This window comes from Notothenia rossii (assembly GCF_949606895.1).
Source record: "Notothenia rossii genome assembly, chromosome: 2".
Taxonomy (NCBI): Eukaryota; Metazoa; Chordata; class Actinopteri; order Perciformes; family Nototheniidae; genus Notothenia; species Notothenia rossii.
Window position 1 is genome coordinate 4,242,631 of NC_136904.1, and position 16,252 is coordinate 4,258,882.

General features: G+C 40.7%; 1 protein-coding gene across 2 annotated transcripts in view; it reads right to left on the reverse strand.

Annotated features, from left to right (window-relative positions):
• Nucleotides 1-7,813, reverse strand: part of LOC307028053 (uncharacterized protein) — a 66,193-nt gene extending 58,380 nt beyond the window's left edge. Inside the window, exons 1-2 of one of the 2 annotated variants that reach the window (XM_079662781.1) lie at nucleotides 7,507-7,813; nucleotides 6,904-6,969 (exon numbers count right to left, since the gene is read on the reverse strand). In XM_079662781.1, coding sequence (XP_079518907.1) covers nucleotides 6,904-6,936 — 33 coding nt within the window. In that variant the 5' untranslated portion in view covers nucleotides 6,937-6,969; nucleotides 7,507-7,813. The remainder of the gene's footprint in view (nucleotides 1-6,903; nucleotides 6,970-7,506) is intronic. The other variant, XM_079662785.1, reaches the window with a different exon arrangement.
• Between the last annotated feature and the right edge of the window lie 8,439 nt (nucleotides 7,814-16,252).

Genomic DNA, 16,252 nt, shown 5'->3' on the forward strand with positions numbered 1-16,252 from the left:
GTCCAAAAAAATCAACTAATAATGAAGAAAATTAACACATTTGTTGCAATAGTAATTTATGCACTAACTACATTACTACTTGTACTACAACATTTGAATAATCAGTTTTTCCTAATTTTCCTCAATTGTTGATATTTGGTTTATTAAAATAATGATATTGTGGTCATTGTTAAAAAAATGTCTGCTATTATTATGAGTACTATTATTTGTATTATGCACTTTCTGCCTTCCTGTCATTAGGATTTAGAAATGTAATGGCTATAGATGAGATTAGATCATTCATTATCCTAAACTGCTGGGACATTTCCCTATAGCTAATACCTTTATATGTTCTACTCTTCACTTACTTGTCAGCATAGGTCGGCATTGATGTACAGAGCCGACAGAAGACCTTATTTATATTGGCATCATATTGAGAGGTGCAGCCAGTGACGCGTCATAAAACCAGGAAGTAAGCCGCTGGTTCCCTCGACAAAAAAGCAATGGGATTTCTCCACAGGGTTTTGGAAAATAGCTGGAAATAGGGTCTGTGGAAAACAAAACTGTTTGATAAATGCACTTTTGTTCAGCCGGATAATCTCCACATGTCTACCCTAGTTTTATAATTTTCGAATCATAAATCTAATCGATAGATTATAAAAAGGGTTTTAGGACGCGTCACTGCACCACTAGAAGCCAACTCCATCGATCAAGCTGGCTGAAACTTTCTCTCCCTCTTCTTCTCATGCTCCCTGTCACTCTCCTTTAACTCCTCCAGTGACTTTCTTTTATTTGAAGATAGTTTTTTGCCGGGCGCTTGGCCGGTTACCGCTGGTATTAAAAACATTTTGGTGAATGGTTAGGTGGCGCGATAGTCTGTAGTGAAGGAGCGCGCTCCCGCTCACGGGAGCCTGCTCGCGCTGCGCTCCCGCTCACGGGAGCCTGCTCGCGCTGCGCTCCCGCTCACGGGAGCCTGCTCGCGCTGCGCTCCCGCTCACGGGAGCCTGCTCGCGCTGCGCTCCCGCTCACGGGAGCCTGCTCGCGCTGCGCTCCCGCTCACGGGAGCCTGCTCGCGCTGCGCTCCCGCTCACGGGAGCCTGCTCGCGCTGCGCTCCCGCTCACGGGAGCCTGCTCGCGCTGCGCTCCCGCTCACGGGAGCCTGCTCGCGCTGCGCTCCCGCTCACGGGAGCCTGCTCGCGCTGCGCTCCCGCTCACGGGAGCCTGCTCGCGCTGCGCTCCGCTTACGGGAGCCTGCTCGCGCTGCGCTCCGCAGCAAAAAGCTGTTTGCTTTTCACCCAACAACGACAACCGCCTCACTAAACGCTATGTTGTAGCGTTAATAAACGAAACAATTTAACAAAATTGCTAGTCAAAATACCAATACCACATTGTTTTTTAAACAATATTTTTAGTGGCCCAAGCGGGCAAGTGGAAAGTACGTTATGCTGGCCCGGGGAGTCTAAATAGTGCTTCCAGGCCAGCGGGCCATTTATAATGTCGAGTCCTGCCTGTTTTTCATTTAGTCTCTAATGTCTCATTAATAACTATAATGATCATATCAAGGTGTGCCTTAACCTCGCTGAGGTTATTTGAGACTCTCAGGAGAGAGCTTTCTTCCACCTGGTTGTAGAAAAGCTCTTTAAATTCGTTAGGATAGCTAGCTAACCAGATGCTAATAACAACAGATCACCACTGTGCCTACAACTAAAGACACAGCCACGCAAACACTGCGGCATGTGTACGGCTCCTTATGGGTACTGCAATATTTGAAGAGCTGGAGCGGCGAACTCCTTTCAGACGAGACATAACCACGTGAAGACACGTTACGCTCGTGTTGTGTTCAAAGAACCTGTGCTTGGCCAGGAAAAACAGGCACTCGCTTGTTTAATTATTTTACGATCTAGATCTTTTCTTCTTTTTGGAAGTGAGAAGTTGTCCGTCCGTCCGTCCGTCCTTAACTGCAGTGACGGCTGGTGGAAAATATTTTTGGTGGGGCTATGGAAAATGGTGACCAAACCATACTAGGGCGGTCCGGGGGGATCCTCCCCCGGAAGACATTTTTGATAAATGACCCCTTAAATTATGACTTCTGGTGATGTTAACCCTTTGGAGTCGACCGTCACGCCGGCGTGATCAGATCACATGACCTGTTGAAGCCGGTGCCGCATAAAAACAACAGCCCGGACAACATTGCTGTGTGTTTCTGTCGAAAGTACTGGCTTGAAACTATATCCCAGTCTTTGTTTCATGCAAAAAGACCGAGTAAACACGGTGATACGATGATATAAAGTTAATACATTTCAAAAGTATGAAAAATGTTAGCACATATTTGAATATCTTCGCCGTATTTGATCATTTTAGGAAACGGAAAAGACTGGAAACTGTAGATCCTGCTCAACAGGATGTATTTACCAGGGAGGGGGTGAGGTAATCAGGTAAACGGAGTGATACGAAGCAAGACGAAAAGAGACGAAGAGGGACGGCGGGAACCAAAGAGAGGCAGCGCGAAATGGAGAGAGACGAAGATATACGAAGACAGGCGGCGGGAGACGAAGAGAAACGGCGGTAGACTGCGATTGAAGTAAAGTGACAGACAAAGATTGAGAATTTAGATATAGTTAGATAGATTTAGAGTTTTGAAGATTTAACTATGATGAAGAGAACTCTGAACGTGAGTCAAGCTATCAGCTTGTTTTTTGACATGGAGGAGGAGCCTGTGATGTTGCCCTCTGTGTCGTAGTTGACAGAAACTGCTTTGAAGCGTGGCACAGATAAAGACAGAAAAAACAGATTTTTGTACATAATGTGTATATATATATATATTTGTATTATATTTATAATAACACTTTTGCCTTATCATAATGAAATCCCATGTACATTATTTAAGCTTTTAAATGTTTTGTTGTGCCTACTGTGTCACTGTTGACAGAACTTGAGAAATTAGGAAAAAAAGCCTATGGATACACCTGTTATTTGTTCATAAAATGTGTATATAGGTTCATGCTAACTCAATCAAACTTTCACATTATCATAGTGACATCCCATGTATATAAAAATATGAGTAATCCATAATCCTCAGTGTGGTTAGCTATGAATCGTGTGTGTGTGTGTGTGTGTGTGTGTGTGTGTGTGTGTGTCTCCTGATTTCCTCCCGGGATCATATTTCTCCCACATTTCTCCCGATTTCTGACAAATCAGATTTACACACGACTGTTTCCACTCTGACTTTAATACAGCTACACTATTGTTTGGTTTCCATGGTAGCGCGTCTCTTTAGCAGCGCGCGCAACGCAAAGTCTGAGAGGGTGAGGAAGATGAAAACTGAACAAGAATCGACAACTCGACCCTTTGCTCACTCCTTTCCTATAAAATACAGGTCCAGCCCACACATATGCTCCATGGAGCTACAGGCATTGCCCTTACAACTACAATAAGCATATAAATATTAATCTACAGCTCCGGCGATCCACTAGCACCGGAGTCTCCACCTGCAGACGCAGCCACCCTCGACAACTACTGACTGTAGCGTCACCTTGGATACGAGTCCAAACAACTCACAGACACACAGGCCAGGGCGCTGACCAGGCGCCCTTTGAGCATCAGATCTGACGACGCTGATTGGCTGAAATTATGTTCGGGGGCATAGTTTACAGATAGCAACAGTCAGCTTGTTGGCTGCTGCTGCTCTGGCTGAGGGCTCCTTTGTTACCCCCCGGACGAGAGAGGGTAATGATACACGCTGCGGCCAGGCAGGAAACATGTGACCAACTATATCATATTTACCTTGTTCATTAAAAATAAAAATATTTTTTTATTTATTTTTAATGACAATCAAACATGTGAGAAGAGGGGCGGCGGCGCTCCCTAGCACCCCTATGGGCCGGCCGCCACTGCTTAACTGTATTATCTAAACAGCGCCTCTTTGCACTTCCTCTACACTCTGTGTCAGCTCACTTTAAAATGAATACATCTATTAATAATAAGCAAAGAGCCCATGGGCCTCTCTAAATCTGGAAACTTAACTCAACAGACCTGGTATAGCCTACCATGTGACTAGGCATAAGACTTGACATAACAGGAGTCCCTTGAAAAATTGAATGGAAATTGTTTATTTTATATATTTTAACTATAGAATAATTATATTTGTGTCCTTATTCAATCTAAATGTTAAGCAATCTTCCTATAGTCAAAACACTTAGGGTGCGTTCACACCTGCCTTGTATAGTCCGGTTGAATCGAACCCTGGTGCGTTTACCCGCTTGGTGCGGTTCATTTGGGTCGGTGTGAACACAATCCGAGACCTCTTAACCTCATGTTCCGATGAACCCAGTTTCCCTCAAATCTCTTTTTTGTGTCCATATATACGCCGGGATCCTGAGTCGAGGCTAATTCTGTTGCTGTGGTCGTGTGTCCTGGATCCTCTATCCTGAGCACTGGATTTGAGTCCTGGACTTCGAGTCGTGGCTAGGGATGGGTACCGAGCACCAGTATTAAACGGGCCCCGGGGCTGAATGATTCAATACCGTGGTACCGTTAAGCTCCGACGTTAACGGTCTTTTTATCGGTAGGCTACTGGAGACATGTAAAAAATATATGTATTATTGCTACACAAACATTATATTGCAGTTTTAGTGTCGCCAACTCTGTTTCTAATACGCAAAAAGCGTGCAAAATGCGTATTTTTTAGTATTTTCGATCTTTCCAACCCAGGCGAGAGATCTCTCTCCCCCGCCTGCTTGTGAGGGAGCGGGGCAGTTTACACACACACACAGCTGCTACATGCAGCAACACACACACACGGAGGAGATGGCGGAGAGAACGCGCTCCGAGGTGTGGTTAAACTTTACCCGTCTTGATGTGGACAATGCTCGTTACCAAAAGTGCAATAAGAGTTTAGCATGTAAAGGCGCATGAGCAATTTGTTTAAACATTTAGCAAAAGTGCACCACATTTAGACGGAGAAATGCATCATTTTCAACCGTCTTTCTAGTAGCTCTGTAGCCCCATCCACGAGTAACGTTTCCACGTCAGGTATTATGCTAGCAGCAACACACGGAGTTAACTCAATTATACAAACATGGGCTAATGATTAGAGGTAACTGAGTTATTTATTTTGTTAAAGTTTCAGCTCTTCTGTTTACAGTTCTGTCATCACATTATTTAATACCATTTGTTAAAACATTGTTGTTTCTTTTGATGTGAAATATTTCATGTGTTCATTGTTGGTGTGAACGCAGTCCGCACCAAAACATAGGAAGCGTAGTATTTACGTGTCACAAGAACGCCGGTATCTTCAAAACTCTTTAGCGAAAGAGTCTTTCAAGACATCCGTGGTTGTTTAGTTAAAGAGTGAAGCAGAATGAAGTGTTGAACAGTGTCGTGTTCTTCTCCGTCAGCTAGGCTACATAAAAGTAAGAACACCTGTCGTCGGTGAAACGCCCTCCTTACTGCAGAGCGTCTCATTATATGTGTTATAATGTTTTTTAACGGACGTTGTCTGATTATATAATCATATGCGCTAGTGTCTGCGCTAGTGTCTGTTGATCTCCAGATTAACAGCAGCATGAGAATAACCTGCCGAAAGTGCCGATGCTCCATGGCGGAGGCTCCGGTAGAAATTGCTGGGATTTGCGTTTTTACCCCCTTAATGTCTGACCAATGGTTGAACAGCATTTCCGAGCACATGACTTATGTTTAAAGTTTATAGTCTGTTTCAGTTTTGCCCGTGTGAACGCAAACCGAACTTTCTGAAAAATGAAACAATGTAACAAACTGTCGTCCGGTGCGCACCAGAAAACGGACTATTAGGTGTGAACGCCCCCTTAAAGACCTATACAGTTTAAATCTAAAACATCAACTTTTCAATCTAAAAGTTTTCACCCGTTTCCACATCAGAGAAATAATAATGTAGGGCTGTATTTGGGGTTCCTAAAAAATGGGTAATAGTTCATTTTCAGTGATTAATTGACTATAGATGTTTCTATTGTGTCCTTAAAAGACTAATTCCAACAAATCTAAAGTTAAAACAGTTTTACTTTTACTCAAGTACAAGACCTGATTCTTGCCCCATTCTCCATTGTTGTTAATGTGAAAATAAAACTAAATTTTTCATAAACACCGTCTTTGAACTGATTTAAATGCGGAAAATGGGGTTATTCATCAGAATTTTGTATGACTTGACTTGCTTGACTCTCACCACAGTAACTTGGGACTTTCTTGAGACTTGTAGGTTAAGACTTGACTTTCCGGTAACTGCTAGAATCCACTTCAAGACACTGGTACTTGCGTACCATGCTGCGAATGGATCTGGTCCTTCCTACATCCAGGACATGGTTAAACCGTACACCCCAGCACGTGCACTTTGCTCTGCAACAGCCAAACGGCTCACTACACCCGCACTTCGAGGGGGACCCAAGTTCCCATCAGCAAAAACACGTGGGTTTGCTATCCTGGCTCCAAAATGGTGGAATGAGCTCCCCATTGAAATCAGGACAGCAGAAAGCTTACACATCTTCTTCAGACTGAAAACTCATCTCTTTAGACTCCACTTCGAGCGATAGAACTATTAACAAAGCACTTATAGACTAATAAAGGACTGGCTTATCTAAAGCCAGTTGAGTAGCACTTGAAATGTTTTAGCTCTATGAAACCTGATGTACTTATATGACTCTGTTTTCTTCAAGTTTGTACTTTGTTGGTCGAACGCACTTATTGTAAGTCGCTTTGGATAAAAGCGTCAGCTAATTGCAATGTGATGTATGACTTACTCCCAACCTCTGCTATACAACAACGTTCTAACTACAGTAACGTTCTAACCTATATCTAACCATATTGTGCATTAATATTGTATTTTCTAAACCGGTTGTGATCTTTCATTTGGGGATAACAGTGTTAGGAATATATTGTGAGGAAGTGCACACTGACCTGAGCTCCAGGGTTCATTTTGTTCTCCTCCATGCTGCTCTCAGTGCTCCTTCTCCGGCTGTGTCTCTGAAATAATCAACACAACTACAGCTGACACAAAACAAGACAACTCAATACAACCAACAGACACAACAAAACAAATCTACAGCTAAGTCTTAGGTTAATAGCAGAGGCGAGAAGTAACTAAGTACATTTACTCAAGTACTGTACTGTTTAGAGGTACTTGTATTTTACTTGAGTATTTCCATGTAATGCTACTCTGTACTTTTACTCCATTACAATTATTTACTTACTAAATGTTTTTGGTGTTAATCTAGACTATTTTAAAGATTTGGATGCATGATGTGAAATATAATCAACTCTTAAATCAGACTTTAGTTCCACATGGAGTAAATTCAGAAGCTACCCTGCAGTATACAAAGTCATTCAAACTAGCTGTAATAATAATAATAAATGGGATTTATATAGCGCTTTTCTAGACCCAAAGACGCTTTACATTATGAGTCAGGTCGACAAACAAAACAAAAACAAAAACAAAACAAAAACAGAAAGCTGTACCTTCTCTCACACAAAAACACACGCACACACACAGAAATATGTTACCTCTCTCTCTCCTCTTCGTCCTGGTTCTTCAGTCTTTCTTCTCCTTGATAAAACACTGCCGTTAAACACACTAATCTCCCTTGAATGCCTTTACTTATGTTTACCGATCAGCCACGTGGTATAAAAAGCTACGAACAAAGAACGGGAGGCAACAAAAACACGGTTTAACGGATAAAGGCACGGATAAATCACCCTCCAAGGATAATCTAAGTCTTTGTATGTGTTTTAAAAGTCTCTTAAACACATTACATTCGGTATAAAATCTGCGTCAACGACTGTTAGCAACATCTAGCTTCTTCTTCTTCTTCTTCTTCTTTTCTTAAATGGCGAATCACTTCCACTTGGAGCATATATCGCCACCTACTGTTGAGTTATTACATGTTCATACTAAATCCTTGTCCTCAGACCAGTGCTTTTGAGGAATTTGAAGATCAGCTTGTTTGCTTCATTTCTTGATTTAGTTTCATATATTGCCTTGAAATCCATGTCCTTGATGTTGAGTTGTTCCAGTGCAGTTTTCAGAATGAATCTTTGTCTGTTATAATCCGGGCAGCTAAAAAATACATGATGTATTGTCTCTGGTTGTTGGCAACTATCACAATTGCCATTTGGATGTTTTCCAATCAGATGCAGTGATGAGTTTAGTCCAGAGTGTCCCAATTTTATCCTGCTGTTACTGCTCTGTTCTCTTCTACTACTCCCCCAAGTGCTTCCTGTTCCTACTTCCCTTTGTATCTGATATAAATGTTCCTTTGGTGTTACTGTCCCATAGTTTTTGCCATTGTTGCTTGATAACCACTTTTGTAAAAGATTTGACTTCTGCTCTACTGATGGGTACCATAATATCAATCTGGTTTGCTTTCAAACCACATTTTGCCAGTTGATCCACTACTTCATTCCCTCTAATACCCACATGCGCTGGAATCCACACAAATTGAACAACAATTCCCAGATGAACTAACCTAAACATGCTTTGTAAAATTTCATGTAAAATATCCTGACGACATTCTGAAGAGAAGTTGTTTATACTCTCCAGAGCTGCACTGGAGTCAGAGCAAATGACCACTCGCATTGGCTGTATTTCCTCTACCCACTGAAGTGCTAGAGAGATAGCCATCATCTCTACTGTATATACTGCAATGTGATCACTTGTACGCTTTCCCACTTTGACTTTTAACTCAGGAACATAAAATGCACAACTAGTTAGACAATTTTCTGGATTTTTGGATCCATCAGTAAATATTTTTATAAAGTGCCCATATTGTTAATGTAGAACAGTGTTCACATAAGCCTGTACATTGAATTTGTTTTTCATTGAATGTACCCGTTTCAATAGTGATAAATCTACTATAGGTTGAGGTAGCAACCATGGTGGAACAGCTGATAACAACACCATCGGACTAATATTCCATTCTTTAACTTTGAATTCCTTACATATTTCCGAAACACAAAAACAAAAACTTTCTTTTTTTATTTTGTTACTTTCCCAACTTGTTTGTACAGTTTGTTTAGTAGGGTGAGTATCATTATGACCCTGTAGATTTGCCCAGTAATGAACAATTAACTGCTTTCTCCTCAAAGAAATAGGTACTTCTCCGACCTCTACCTGAAGTGCCGACACTGGTGTAGATCTTACTGCCCCACAGCATATCCTTAGTGCTTGTGCCTGGACTCTATCTCATTTTTGAAGAGAAGAATATGCAGCTGACCCATACACTATTAGTCCGTATTCTATGGCTGATCTTATTAAGGCTGTGTATACGTTCCTCAAAGCAGCTTTATCAGCCCCCCACTTAGTGCCTGCCAAGCACCTCATAACATTTAAAACCCTTTTACATTTATCTACTACTTTATCAATGTGAGTTCTCCATGTGACTCTCTCGTCCAACCATATTCCCAGAAATGTAAATGTCTTCACTTTCTTTAGATCTTGTCCATAAAGTTTTAACCTAACCTCCTCACCTATCCTTTTCCTCGTAAAAAATAAAGTTTCAGTTTTTTCCACCGACAATCTAAACCCCCATGTCAGAGACCAGCTTTCAATTTCCGTAATGGCTTCCTGAATCTTAGCTACAATATATTTTACATTTCTGCCCCTTTTCCAAATAGCTCCATCATCTGCAAAAAGTGACTTACCAATATCAGATCCTACTTGTGTATATATATCATTGATCATGATAGAAAATAAAAGAGGACTGATGACACTCCCCTGCGGGGTTCCATTTTCAACTTCATGCCTACGAGAATATGACTTGCCAACTCGGACTCTGATGGCACGGCCAAACAAAAAATCCATAATCCAATTATCTACATTACCTCCCAGACACCTGGGCTTAGTTGCTTTGCACTTGTCTGCCACATGCCCAAACCTTTGGCATTTAAAGCACCGCAGAAGTTTAGGGATGAATTCTCTTACTGGAAAGCTCATGCAACCGATCATTATCTTCTGTTGCATTGTTTCTTCAAACTGAAGAAGAACAGACAAACTATCCACTATCTTACCTTGATACCTAGTAGGAAGACGCTTTACTACAGTCACTTTCCCCCCTTTAATTTCCTTCTTGAGTTCTTCTATGCCTATTTCTATGGGAACTCCACTGATAACTAACTATCACTATAACTAAGTATTTTCCGATTTGCTCCAGGAACATGGCATTTAATTCGAACTTCATTCAGGGTCTTCATTTTCAGTAACTTTTCCTGTTGTCTTGCATTAATCAACTCAACCAACATCCGTCCTTTGCTCAGAAATCTTGCTTGTTTTATCGATCCAATTTCTTTGTGAATTGCTTTAGTCAGGGCCACTGGATGTAGCTTAGCTGCGGATTGCTCACCAAACTCCACAATCACTTTCCACTCTTCATTCTCAATCCTTTTCTTTACTCTCTTCAATTCATTCTGTGAATCAGATTCACTAAGACTGTCACTTGACATGTCTATCTTCTTTCTTGAAGTCTTTTTCCTTACTTCATTCCATCCTCCTTCAGATGCACTTTCCATATCCTCCTCTCCAGGACTCAAAGAAGCCATTCCACCAGCTGCTCTCAATCTCGCACTCACTTCAACGTTCACTCCTATCTCCGTCAACTCAGTCTCAGCACGTGTCCTCCGGATCCTTTCCAAGAGCCTGGTCAGCAACATCTAGCTTCTGAGGACCGGAAAATAGCAACGGACTACTGCAATGCATCATGGGAGTTCAGGTGTTATTTAAAAACTAATGTCACTGCCCCCTGAAGTATTATTTGAATTATTTGAAGTATTAAAGTAACGTGTTATAGCAGGAAAGTTCAATCTGGTATATTCATTTTAATGTCACCTTATATATATTCATGTGTGTTAAATTTGAAGGGAAAAATTACATTTTTCCTCCCCAATATAATGAGGTGAAGTCTTTGTGTTTAGAGAGGGATGTGAGCAGGGGACATCCTTATTTGGGGATAGCTCCAAAACTCTGGAATGTTTCCATCATAAAAGAAGGGGGTGCGTTACACATGCTTGGGGCAAATGTGTGTGTGTTTTCATTGCAGTAAATATATGTGCTACATGATTACTGTTCAACTATACCTCTGTTTTTATTCTTTCATGTGTGGGTACTAAATGGCTACAAACATTGTGGAGAAATTAGCTTAAACATGTTTTATTACTCTGTATGAAATGGAAGCAGCTTTTGTGATAGGGACGAGAGAGCTGGGGGAGGGGACATTCTTCTTAAGATTTTCAGCATGTCAATTATCAGGGAAATCTACTTGTTTTCAATAGATGTGTGTGGTTAATTACTTTGTATTAATAATAACAGTATGTGTAAAGGAAGCTGGAAATATGCAATGTGAAACCTTTTATTTGAAGTAAAGATGTGAGCAATAGCTCAAACAAATGGAAAGGCTGTAGGACAAATGAGTGTGTTCTCTATACTGGGCCTGTGTGAAGTTTGACTATTTGAAAAGCATCTCTAATACTGCTTAAGAGCATAGGTAATGTGTTCCTCGTTATTATTGATATGAAGGTAATTTACATGTATTACGTATATTTAGCCAACTATAACAACTATATCTTAAAACATATTTTTAACTTGTGTGTGGTAACCTGAGGGGGGGAAGATGGCCACAGAGACAAAGAGCCATAAAGGGGATGTGTGTGTGCTGGCTGCAAGATGTGAAATAAGATAAGGAAACTTGTTATTTAGAGCAGGTTCGTTCCAGACACCAAAAGGTATCTGGTTTTCGTCAAACTGAAAGAGACTTTTTGTTTCCGGGTTTCTACTGCTGTGTCGCACTGATTGGGTGCGACAGGCCATGTGTTGGTCTCTCCCAATAAGATGACCTCTGGGGGAAAGCACGCACACACCTCCTCCTGTGTTTTTAGTATGAAAGCCTGTTTTTTCCTTTGGTTCGCTCTCTTTTTCTTCAGGCTGACCAGAGAGTAAGACAGGAGAAAGAGCAGGAAGTACTTCCTTTGTATTTGTATTGTTACTTTGTGTCATTAAAACAAGATTATTGTTTAACTTGCATTCTGGTGTTTCTTAATCCCTTCCTTTTTACGAATTTACCCAGCTTATCAAACGACACGCGGAGACGAGGTTGGTTTTAAACATCCTCAAATCCGGTAGTGACCCGGAAAGGAATTTCAGCGCGCCATGTTGAAGGACATCTCATTTCTCTAAATGCACTTCGAGGACCGAGGATCGAGCGTCGAGGAGGCTCTCTGGAGGAGCTATAACCGAGGATACACTGATGGGTCCTCCACGACTCCTTCGTGGATGCATTTCCGGGAACAGGGGGGGGATATATCCAGTCTCTGATAGTGTTACGTTATTATCGGTTATTATGCGAGTGCTCTGTTTGATTCTGAAATTGTATATATTAACAATTATATATAAATATATACATATGAGTGTGTGTGTGTATGTGTGTGTGTGTGTGTGTGTGTGTGTGTGTGTGTGTGTGTGTGTGTGTGTGTGTGTGTGTGTGTGTGTGTGTGTGTGTGTCCGCATCTGTAGCCTGTTATTCTCTCATTATACCTTACTGTGAATGAATTTAAAGTAAATATGTAAGTCGTCATGAACACATCTGTCCACCAGACAGAGTGCTGCTGTGCCTCCTGTCATCATTAATGGACGTCTCTTTAAAATGACCGCTCAGAGGAGAGGAGTTCTCATTTCTCTAACCGCCTGCTGCTTCCCCTCCTCTCTCCTCGGTTCCCCTCCTCGGCTCCTCCGCTCGCATCTCCTGTGGGCGGGACTAGGTATCGAGGATAGGAGTCGAGGAGGGGAGTTAGAGAAATGAGAAAGGGCCACTAACGGTATTAAAATAAATAATAATAATAAACATGGGACTGGTATGATGACGGATTTTAAAAGTTGGGAAACACGTTTTTGTTTGTGATCATACATTTTATTTTTATATTTATATGTTTTGATTATAATCAAATCAAATCAAGTTTTATTTATATAGCACATTTAAAAAAAAAAATGTTGGTCGAGCCAAAGTGCTGTACATACAATTAAAACACTTTACAATAAAAACACTTTACAACAAATACAACAGCACAAATAAATAATGATTGATCATTAGAGTGTTCTCAAAGCTGGTAAAGGTGCAGCTAGTTTGAATGACTTTGTATACTGCAGGGTAGCTGGTGAATTTACTCCAGGTGGAACTAAAGTCTGATTTAAGACTTTAAGACACATCATTCATCCAAATCTGTAAAGTAACTAAAGGTATAACAGACATGTAGTGGAGTCAAAGTACATCCTTTACCTCTGAACTGTAGTGTAGTAAAAGTACACAGTAGCAAAAAAATTGCTCAAGTAAAGTACCTAAGAAATGCACTTAAGTACACTACTCAAGTAAATGTACTCAGTTACTTTACACCATTGTTAAGAACTGCTGGTGGGGAGAAAAAAAACATTTGTTTAACTTTAACTTTGATTTGCATTGCCATAACTACACCGTGCATATGACATTGGAGTCTTTGAATGTTGAATCTTTCTGGAAATTTTATCCCTCACTTTCAACTGGATCTCCAAAAAGGCACTCTGAAGATATCTGTCATTTTCAGTTTCAGTCATCAACTGCTTTACCTAAAAGATCCTCAAGAGGGCGACAATTGATGCTAAACATTTTATAGTGTTTCTTTCCACTGTCAAAAGGGCCAATCTAGTCATGCTTGTAATTGGTAATAGTAAATATACTTTAATAAGTATAAGGACATTTATTCTTTCATAAATGTAGTGTTTAAAAAATTGGGATTTTAATGTTTTAAACATACTTTATTCACTTTTCTGTACGCTCTTTACCCTAATATGACTTTTTTTTAAGTTTGAGAGAAAGGAGGCATTTGTTTATTATTAAAAAGGCATGTTATCATAATCAGGGAAATGTTTCAGATTACAACACCATTTTTATCTGGTAACAAAGGTTGGACTGTTTGCTGCTTTTCTTAAAGACACATGTTTAATCCCTCTCTCATTGCTTCACTTGAAGGCAGTTTGTTTGAGCATGTATAGTCACGCGTCACCGTCCAATTTAGCGTAGTATAGTGGAGGATGCACTTTCTCCCCCCAAAAACATGGAGGCCGTCTCCTGAGGGTGAAGCCGGTGCAGTGACAGGAAGTAAATGTCAGACACTAAAGCAGTGAGTCAGGGAAACGTCCTGCAGTGAAGTGAAGTGTGGAGGATGTTTGAACACTGGAGATCATTAGCCGCTACATCATTAGTGACATCACACACACACACACACACACACACACACACACACACACACACACACACACACACACACACACACACACACACACACACACACACACACACACACACACACACACACACACACACACACACACACACACACACACACACACACACACACACACACACACACACTTCTCAGATGTGGATGAATGATGTGAAATATAACCAAGTGTTAAATCAGACTTTAGTTCCACCTGGAGTAAATCCACCAGCTACCCTGCAGTATACAAAGTCATTCAAACTAGCTGCACCGTTACCAGCTTTGAGAACACTTTCATGATCAATCATTATAAAACATATCATATTATTCTGAAATGGACCAATCTGCAAAATGACTACTTTTACTTTTGCTACACAGAAGAATCACAAAATCTCCTTTTCTCAGCCTCCCCGTCAGAGGGTTAAAGAAAGAGAAGCATGTCTGCAGAAAACGCTTTACAAAATCATGCCAGGACATTTCTTTCAGATCCTTCACACTCAACAGGATGTGCACTATTCTCTGCTTTCATGTATGAAGGGTTTAACCCCAAGCTGCACAGAAGCATCTTGGGAAAACATTTTGTCAAAGTAAGAATTGTGAAGTTAGACGAACCCCTATAGGTATTGGGAACAAGTTGTTATTAATGGACTTTATTTCTACTGTTTGCATTGCTTGTATGTATTCATCTTAAAGGCTACATATTTAAAGTTCAGTGAGTGTAAAAATAAATAAATAAACAAATAAAGTCATATAACCCACTCAAATAAACAATTTGTGGTTTTTCGCTATGTTTTGTATACGTCTACGTCTTTGTATTGTACCACAAAATATATATATATATACTGTATATATATATATATATATATATACTGTACATATATATATTTGTATTGATCAAAAATAAATAATAATTGCATATAAATTAATCTTAGCTTTGCTCAGGACACTGGAAAGTAAATCTGGATATTTTCTTGAACCTCAGTTTGTAGAAAAAAGACAGAGAGGAGAGGAGCTGTACGTTATTTATAAGAGAAGAGATAAGCTGAAGCATGACTGGAAATGATGAGTTTAATTAAGTGTGAGGATGTGTTAATCTGGGCCCACAACATATACATTTACACATTTTTCACATTGTGATGGAGCCATTCTGTGTGGGTGTGTGTTTATAGGTGGCAGTAATCACATTTGCTTGGTGATGTAAAATAAAATCACCCTTGTAGTTCAATTAAATCAATTTGGAATAGCACATCGTATGGATATTTATAACTATCGGAGGGATGTCACCCACAGTCAACAGGAGATGGTGACTCGGAAGATTGAGTTTATTTTAGATTTAGTAGAACTGTTTCAGTTCCAGCTATCAGTGAGGCAAGAATAGTGACTGTCTCTAGACATACAGTTAAAGAGTCCTCTCCTGCTGATGTTCAGGTGTATATCAGTGTCTCTACTTTAAAGAGTCCTCTCCTGCTGATGTTCAGGTGTATATCAGTGTCTCTACTTTAAAAAGTCCTCTCCTGCTGATGTTCAGGTGTATATCAGTGTCTCTACTTTAAAGAGTCCTCTCCTGCTGATGTTCAGGTGTATATCAGTGTCTCTACTTTAAAGAGTCCTCTCCTGCTGATGTTCAGGTGTATATCAGTATGTAGTGTCTCTACTTTAAAGAGTCCTCTCCTGCTGATGCTCAGGTGTATATCAGTATGTAGTGTCTCTACTTTAAAGAGTCCTCTCCTGCTGATGTTCAGGTGTATATCAGTGTCTCTACTTTAAAGAGTCCTCTCCTGCTGATGTCCGTGCAGGGCCGCCCCTCCTATACGCAGAACACACGCAGTGCAGCGGGCCTCATCTTATTCGCAAATGCAGTGCAATAATGCGCCAATTTCCCCGCAGCGAAGCTCTGGCGCTAACGGCCCGTCCACACGGCAGCGTGTGTTGCTTCAACTGAGACTCTTCCCATTCACTTTTAATGGGGTGACGTCAGGCTTTGCCGAACTGCATTGTGGTTCCGTCGCTTTGC